Source organism: Phycodurus eques, chromosome 17 (assembly GCF_024500275.1).
Source record: "Phycodurus eques isolate BA_2022a chromosome 17, UOR_Pequ_1.1, whole genome shotgun sequence".
NCBI lineage: Eukaryota > Metazoa > Chordata > Actinopteri > Syngnathiformes > Syngnathidae > Phycodurus > Phycodurus eques.
The window spans coordinates 19,602,679-19,611,492 of record NC_084541.1 but is presented as its reverse complement, the minus strand read 5'-3'; the positions used below and the strand labels follow the sequence as shown (position 1 = coordinate 19,611,492).

Here is an 8,814-nt window from a genome sequence, read left to right as displayed (position 1 = left end):
AGGGTTTAAAGGAAGAAAAATACCGGACGGGTGAATAATTCTATAGATTTCCTGGAAGCAATGAACATGGGGCTTTTTACAGAGATATGGTCAATTAGAAATATTAACTTTGGTGTTAAATTACTTCTTTCTTTTTTAACTCAAACTGTTTCAAACAAATAGTCAAAGCACGAACAAGATTTGAAAGTTTCCATTTATTGACAATAGCAAGCCACATCTTTTGCTTTGGACATCAGAAATACAATGCCATAGGTAGGAAACCAATTTAGAAGAACTATTTTACATTCACATCAAACTTGTCATTTTTGGTCAAAGTTGTGACATGGAAAAAACCTTCTGAATCAAATTATGATTTCCCCTCCTCCCTTTTTTTTTTTTTTTTTTGTATTAAGGATGATTTACAAAAGCACAATATTCACTCCAACAATCACAGTCACAAACAAGTGAAATGGATTTAAAACTGTTCAAGCAAAGCTATTGTATAATAATGGCGTTCAAGTTGCCATTTCATAGCAGAGATTGTAAAACAATATTAATCTATTATGCCACCCAGTTTAAAAGGCTTAATTCTCTTTAACGACCCAGTAAATATGTGGAAATAATTGTTAAAAGGTAAACAGACACAGCTCCAAAAGCTTCAAAATCATAAAAAAAAACAAAAAACAAATTTCACTGTGGAAAGGAACAATGCGTACAATAAATACGCAATTTTGAAGCTTGACACCCTAAAAACACAAAGCATCAGCTGGAAAGGACAAGTTGGCTTGTGAAAGGTTACTGGTAACTGCGAGGCAGAAACGTTTCAAAAACATCTTTGCTGGTGAAGTATTTCCATTACGATGGAGTTTACGTTTGACACGATGGGAAAGTGCCGTCGTCTTGGCCGCAAGTTTGGAAGACGGCAGGTGTGGCCGGATCAGTACAGTTTGATCATGCTCTCTCTGGACTTTCCCACTCCAACCCACTTCACTGCAATGAAAGGGAACCAAAGGTCATTTTACATTTGTGTGTTTGACCCTTTGTCACTTCCTATAAATGGCTAAAAGTGCATCAGCGAGAGTGGAATTTTACTGGAGCTACAAACGAATGAGTGGCCATTCAGATTCACTCTCGAGTCGGCTTGAAAAACAAATCCCCAAATCAGAATTTCCACATTCAAATGAAAATGAATCAAAGCCCGTAATTTATTCTGACAAGAGCTGCAATGCCATTTACTTCGGCCGCCATTTTGACTAACTGCGCAGTTGTAGCCACAGTCACGTGGCTGACGTAGCCATACTCTCCCCCCGAGACGATAATCACCGCGAAACCAGGCGTCCGATGGCCGTGAGGAATTGCACGGATGTTGGCAGACTGCAACCGTGGCAGATGAATTGAATAAAGTTATGCAAGATTCATTCAACACATCGTGGCAGATGATTGACGAGAGCTAGCCGAATAACTAACTAGCAGAAGCAGCCAGTGTGGATTTACGCATTTTACAAACCCGGCGTATAACAGACCACGGCCGCGATGCGGCGAGGGATCCTGGTTAAAGTAAGCCATTTTAAACTAGAGAGTAGCGTTTTACAAAAAGCGCTTGCCAAAAGGGGCCAGCCAACATGCGTCAACTGCCTTCTCTGGTGTTGTGACAAAATCTGCAACCCCTAAAGAACTGTGACCAGGACGTAACCAAGGAGCTTTAGATAGTTTTCAAACAATCAAATTGGATTTTTCCTTAGTTGGACAATGACGTTTTCATTTCGGATTAGAAGAAGGAGTAACGATTCGATTGCGATTCGCTAATCATTCGTTACGGTCAATGAGAATAGCAAATGGAGATTTATAATGCAAATCCAAGCTCCAAATTTTACAAACCTGGCACTTGCAGGAAGTCCTCAATGAAGCGAATGTAGTTCTGCGCCTGCGACGGCAGCTCGGCAAAGCTGCGAGCCGCCTCGGTGCTGCGGCACCACCCGGGGAAGGTCTTGTACTCCACGGTGACGCGCGTCAGAACGTCCATGTTAGCTGCACCACAAAGAACAAAAAGCGTCCAGGTTTTACAAATGCAAGCCTTGACCGGCAGGTCAGACAGAGCGGAAAAGGACAGGATCAGACAAGCTGCAGTGCAACAAACCCCCGGCAGACATTTACACGAGGGTTCGTCACTTGCCTGGGAAACTTGGCAGAGGTTCTCCATCAACATTATAGGCCACTCCCACTTTGATCTCCGTCAGAGTGTCCAAAATGTCCAGTTTGGTCAGAGCAATGCTGCAAACACAAGCTCAAACTCAGTGCAGCTGTGACAATGGAGAGCAGCCACACCTGAGGAGATTTCGGTCGCTCACGCCGAGAAGCCGTTGACCATGTGAGCGTATCGGACCAGTATCAAGTCCAGCCAGCCGCAACGTCGCTTTCTGCCAGTTGTCACGCCTACTTCGTGACCTCGCGACTGTAAAAGCGCCCCCGTCCCCTGCAAGACAAATTGGACTTCCATTTGCATACATGACATCTATTTTCCCAATTAAATTAATTAAAACACAGAAACACCAGTACAGAGTATTTCCCCCGACATAGTTGCTTTTTGGCACTCGCAAATTCACCTATTCTGATTTTTGGGGCGGAACCTATCCCCAACAGATCAGATTTTTGTTGTTTTAATTATTGGTACAGCACAAGTCCTCGATACCTTGAAATAAGGCTGGTATCTGCCCGATACCAATAACTGGTACTCGCCCGTCCCTACTTAATGTGATGCAATAATATCAATTTCCACTGTAGCTTCATTTGTATGTATGTTTACAGGTTGTGTGATATTGGTCCAAACTTGTAACTATACAAATCATGTTCAATATAACATGCATGCGTTTTAGAGAAGACAGCATCTTTAAAAAAAAAAAAACACACACACACACACACGCACACACACGCCTCCAAACGCATCCCAACTCACGTTATCCTGTTCTGTTGGGAAAGCACCGACGCCCACACGGGTCGTGTAGGCTTTGACGACGCCGTACACTCTGCCAACGTGTGACGGGGGCACGCCAAGTCCGGTGCACACTCCTCCGACGGTGCAGTTCGACGACGTCACAAAGGGATACGTGCCTGAGTGGACGATTGTCTATTACCCGAAGGAGCCAAAAACATCTGGCAGTCAGCACGATTAAATGCCCAATCGTCTTGCCACTCACCAAAGTCAATATCCAACAGCGCTGCGTTTGCTCCCTCCACCAGGATTTTCTTACTTGGTCCAGTAAGCGCTTTATGCATGAAGTATACGCCGTCTGTCACCAGAGGGCGCAGTCGCTCTGCATATGCCTGAAAAAAGAAACGCTTCCTTCAACCAACAAAGAACAACTATTACTACATAGTCTGGCAATTTACTGATTTTATTAGAATTACCAATCAATGTACATTAATAACTGAACAGTGTACCAGAGGTATGTTTCAAGTTATTTTGGATAATACATTTCAAACCCAAGACCAAGCCATAGAGTTAAAAAAAAAAAAAAAAAAGTAAACTTATTAAAACATTTTTTTAAAGTATTCTTGAGCGCCTGTTGTCACTCTTGCAACCACGCCCTGTTGAAGTTTACTGTAAAGTGTCACTTATGTGACTGTTTAAAAGAATTACAAATATATACATTTAAACACCCAAATGTCCAACCAAACCATATAATTTCGTCTAACGAAAGTCCACTAACTAAATACTGACACAATGCGAAACACCGTAGACGGGCTAAGGGAAATTAGCACAGATGTTCTGGTAATGCTTCAAACAACTGCTACTTCAACTGCTACATACGGAGCCGCAACACATAAAAACAGCATACGAAAATACTTACAGATATTTATTCTCTCAGTTCTGTGGGAACAATCAACATTACTGGACCTTCTTTCCCTCTTTGTCTTGCTCTTAATTATGCTGCATCTCAGCCCAGCATGTTGCGCCACAAAGTGGCACTACACTGAAGGCGCGCAACTCTAAATTCGGATTTTCCTTTGTACTGAAAAACCCATTAAAAAAAAAAAAAAAAAAAAAAAACACGATCGCTTAAAAATCTACGATCTAGCGAGAAGGCGATTGATGAACCGCGATACAGAAGCATAACGCTGTGTGCGATTTCATCACCTCTCACCTTTAACTGCTCCAGTTCACCTTCAATGTCCACATTGAGATTTGGATACATTGCCAGGAAATGCTCTGCTAACATACGGAACCTAAAAAAAACAAACAAAAAAAAACAAGCAAGCAAATATGGTTCAGTTAAACATTCTGTTCATAGATATTCATTCAAGCTAAAAAAAAAATTGGACATGGACTGACGGCTGTTTTCCAAAGCTCGTCATGGACGAGTGCCACCACTTACGCGCAGAAGCGTTATTACAGTTATAAAGGTGGTTGTAGATCAGGTGAAAATAAACTTTGTCCTGAATTAACCTCCAGTTAACAAAACCAGTACAATAGCATTTTGCAATATTTAATTAACACACTAAGGTGGGGTACTTAAAATGTGCACTTAACATAGCGACAATCAAGCCGGATTTGAGCATTTTCGCTCCTTTACAATCAATGTAAATACTTTAGTGTGCTTCAGTACATTTTTCAGGCCTCGGCACTTTACTTGGATATTTATTTTTCAGATGACGTTTTACTTTTACTCCGTACAGCATCTCCAGTATCTCCGCTTTCTACTTCTGACTTTGATTTCAAGTCAGCGGCCGGTGCGATCTTGAGGACTTAATGTCGGAAAAAACATCAACAGCAGCAGCATGGAGGAATATGAAGCATGGAGCCATAACGACGATGGCGCGACAGATTCGGAGAAGCAAGATATTACCCATCAATGGCTTTAAGACTCTTTTTTCCTTCCAATGTTATCGACTTCAAGAACGATTCATGGCGAATGTGTTGTCTTATGATCATCCACAATGTCGTCACCAGATGAGCTACTGTAACAGTTAGCCGAGATTCTTCTATTTCTTCTTCTGTACCGCGCTTTAAAAGAGAAGCTCAAACAAACTCACTTGTCCTCAAAGACTTTGAAATCGGAGACAAGGTCACAGACTCGCAGGCCATTCCGAGCAGCTTTGGAGGAGTAGGCGGGGCCTATTCCCTTTTTGGTTGTTCCCAAACTGCAGCAAAGATAAACACGCAACAGGTAATGAAAGAAAAAGTCGAACCGGAAAACAGTCCCTCCAGCAGACATGATACACAATCAGACGTCAGTGCTTTCAATAATGTGAGCAAAATTACTTTTTCCCTTCTTGCTGCTGCCGCTGCTGCTCCTGAATGCCATCGACGGCCTGATGGAAGTTGAACACTAGAGGTGGACCGAGGGAGCCTCAATAACACGCTTCCACATTAAAAAATATATAATATGTTCAGGTAAAAAAAATATACTCACCAATGTGAGCACGATCCGAAATCTTGAGTCTTTCTTCCCATCCTTGTAATCCTGCGTAGCAAAAAAAAAAATGATAATAAAATAAATCCCATCAAATGTTTTCATTATCCAGAGAACTTGACAAATGCATGTGTATATAAACAAGCCTTTACAGTACCTTTGCCTTTTTTCAGGTTAGATTGCGCCTCTGCAAACAGCCCTGGGAGGTGTACGACCACTCCATTGCCTGCAACGTTAAATCAGACATATATTCACTATAATGTTATAAATAAAGCAAAAAACATTTCATTACATTTCTCAGGAATACTGATGTATTTCTCTGATCGTATCCTTTTTACATAACACATCGTGAACCTCTGTCAACTGTCCCGTTTCCCTTTTCTAAAATAAAAAGAAAGCAAGACTTTGTTTTGTCGTTAATCACTGTCCAATGGAAACTCGAAGTATGAAATTTATCTATATTTTGTTCAACGTTTTAGTCAACAAACAAAATTCACAATAGCGGATATAAAAAGTCTACACACCTCCATTCAAATGACTTTTTTGTTGTTGTTGTTGTTGTTTTTATCTCACACATGCTTGATGCGATTCAGAGTGAATGTGGCAAACAAACTGCTGCATCTTTTGCTCAAGGGCACCTCGACAGGAGCCAGCAAGCAGACAACTGTGTTGAGTTTGGTTCATTGCTGAAAAGTAGGAGTTCTCTAGACACTAAAAAACCTAATAATACCTCAAGTAAAATTCCGACTGCTAAAAAAAAAAAAAAAAAAAAAAAAAAAAAAAAAAAAAGAACAATGAATGACGCACACAATTGGTGTTGGGATCAAGGTGTTTATGGAAACTGTGTAACATTGTGTGTGGGCAGTATTTTTTAGTATTTTCTTTATCTTCCCTGAAAATGCAAGTTAGTCACAATAAATGAGAGCACCATTCGAGGATATTACCTATAAAGGAGATGGCCTTCTTGTTGAGGACACCGCTGGGCAGCAAGTGAAAGTCGTACTCCACAGAGTCCACGACCACAGTGTGACCTGCATTGTTGCCACCCTGTAGACAAAAATAATAATAATAATTCAGATATCCGATCTCGAAGGGTACGTAAACGCCACATCCCACGCATTGGCGAAAGAGATAAAACGCCGGTCGGGCGGAAACATTTTGTGCAGCATGACCAGTTGACACTTTTTGAAAAGATTAGCCCTGCGTGTATGAGCACGATTTTAATCTATCGTCGCACACTCGCTGGCAAACATGGCTAGCAGCAATGTAGCTTGTCCACATCCGGGACCTCAACACAGGTCATGAATAATTAACTAGTGCTGATCTGAAACGACTTTGGCTGGCCTCTCCAATTTTATTGAGCGCTCCAAGGACGAATGAATGTCACGGCTGGCGCGCGTCTAAAGTGTGATGTTGAGTACGAGCGTAGCTGCTACCTGACACCTGCACACGATATCCGCATCCATTGCCAGCAAGTCCACAACTTTTCCTTTGCCCTCGTCCCCCCATTGGGCTCCGAGCACCACGGTCACTTTGTTGGCAGGTTCCTTCTGGGAACGCAGCGGCGACTCCGGCGTGACGTTCTCTCGTGGCCGCTTGACCACCGGCTCCCCGTTCTCTCGTCCATTAACATTAGCCATGTTTTCGCTGCTGGATGCCATGCTGCTGCCCTCCTTCTGTTGGAAACCGGAATAGCGTTTTACCGCGTTTCTTAACGGGAAGTGCTCCTCTTGCGCACTGCCGCTAGATGTCACTGTTTCATTTACACCAAGTACAGTACATCAAATATCAATAGACCCCGCCTTAGGTAGCTTGCTCCGTTGCTGCGATACGTCAGCGCGTCCGCCATTTTGAATGTGTCATATTTTCCCCTAAACGAATGCAATCAAGTCAATGGACTGAACTTCATAAAGCGCCTTTCTACAAATTGCACAAAGTTAATGCCTCTTATTCACTAATTGACACACGCACTATATAATACATATTTAACTTTTCATTTTACGATTATAAACAGAGGCGGTGAATAAGTGATAAGTGAAAGATTAACGTTTCAGTTATACAGTGGACTTACTTGTGGTTCGGCACCCGTGGATTCACCTGTTCGCAGATTTAAACCATTTTTTTTAAAATTTCAATTAAATTAATTTAATTTCAATAAAATTACATGTCTTGTTGTTTTTTTTCCTTCTTTTTTTGGAGGGTGAACCAACACCAAAAAAATGCTTATTGGTGGTTTATCCTATCTTATTCAAGAATATTTTGAAAAAAAAATAAAATAAAAAAAGTCTTTTTCAATGAAATTATAACGGGCATAAATTATCCGCCTTTTTTTGCAAGTCACGGTCCAGCCCTGTCCCTATCACCCGTGAACAGCGGGGTGCTCTGTATTGCAATTTTGGAAATTTGATGTACTGACTTAAATCTCCGGGAGCTATTTATTTGTTTAACTTAAGACATGCTGCTGAGTCTGTGAGCTGCCTGCACTTTTTGTTAGAATTTTAAAACAAATATGTAAATTGTTTAAGATTTAAAAAAAAAAAAAAAAAAAAAGACTAACGTTGAAAATCTCAAAAGCTGTTTAAAGCATATATGCTTTAAGGCATTTAAATGAAATTAAGTGTTGGCATGTTATTCAAAAGCTTGCAAAAATAAGTGAAAAACAAACATCCTCTTCTGAAAGGGGAAAAGGCCTAATGATGAGACAGAAGAGCCCACGGCATCCAAGAAAAAGTATTTAAGAGACAACATCAGCAGTCCTACTTCAAATTCGGGTTTATTGCTACTGGTGGGTGATTCTCACACACCAGGTCAACGTGTGCTCTGCGTAATATGTGGCAGCAGGCGTGCAAATGAGGCAATGAAGGCTTCAAAACTGCTGAAAACTCATTTAAGATTTTCTGCAATGACGGTGACCAAAATATTTTGGTTTTCTTTTGTTTCTCTGCTGGTCTGTCAAAAATATTGCTTTACATGAAACCAGTTCGCGCACAAAAAAGGCTGGGGACACTAGCTGATCTAGTGGACGAGGGGGAAAAAAAAGTCATGGAATGTGTCAGTCTGATGAATGCAAACCTCAGAAAGAGACATTTTTTGAAAAAGTTTGATGATATAGTTACAAATCTGGAAAAAAATCTTGATCAGATAGCAAAGCAGCTAACACAACTAGCATGCACTCGTGTGCAAAAACTAACATTAGCACGGATTTACAACCCTGCTACTTTCAACCCTGTTTCTGTAATTAGAGTAATACTAAAATTAGTATTCAATTTAAATGCAACTTAATTTCATGATAATGGCTCTATTCAGCAATATGTTTGAAATATGTGTTTTTCAGCTGGTGCCTGAGTTGTGCCAAACATGACACAACTCATAAAATATTGGATAAGAAGTGTACTCTTGATGGTCGAGCTGGATGAATCAAATT

At 41.0% G+C, this 8,814-nt stretch overlaps 1 protein-coding gene across 1 annotated transcript; it reads right to left on the bottom strand.

The window, feature by feature from the left end:
* Positions 1-362: 362 nt before the first annotated feature.
* adssl (adenylosuccinate synthase, like) lies at positions 363-7,120 on the bottom strand. The gene is made up of 13 exons (XM_061702210.1): positions 6,827-7,120; positions 6,335-6,437; positions 5,548-5,616; positions 5,391-5,441; positions 5,240-5,306; positions 5,011-5,118; positions 4,122-4,203; positions 3,174-3,300; positions 2,933-3,087; positions 2,328-2,452; positions 2,153-2,250; positions 1,858-2,007; positions 363-969 (listed from the first exon to the last, which is right to left on the bottom strand). The coding sequence occupies exons 1-13, from the start codon at positions 7,049-7,051 to the stop codon at positions 917-919; spliced, it is 1,413 nt and encodes a 470-aa protein (XP_061558194.1). The 5' UTR covers positions 7,052-7,120; the 3' UTR covers positions 363-916.
* Positions 7,121-8,814: the final 1,694 nt, after the last annotated feature.

What these genes read in the sequence shown, in the direction of transcription:
- adssl (XM_061702210.1), bottom strand. Translation starts at nt 7,051, where the DNA reads ATGGCATCCAGCAGCGAAAACATGGCTAATGTTAATGGACGAGAGAAC. An exon ending in TTCAAAGTCTTTGAGGACAA is followed by an intron (nt 4,204 to 5,010) that starts GTGAGTTTGTTT and finishes TGTTTTTTTTAG; the next exon opens with GTTCCGTATGTTAGCAGAGC. An exon ending in ATGGTCAACGGCTTCTCGGC is followed by an intron (nt 2,251 to 2,327) that starts GTGAGCGACCGA and finishes TTGTGTTTGCAG; the next exon opens with CATTGCTCTGACCAAACTGG.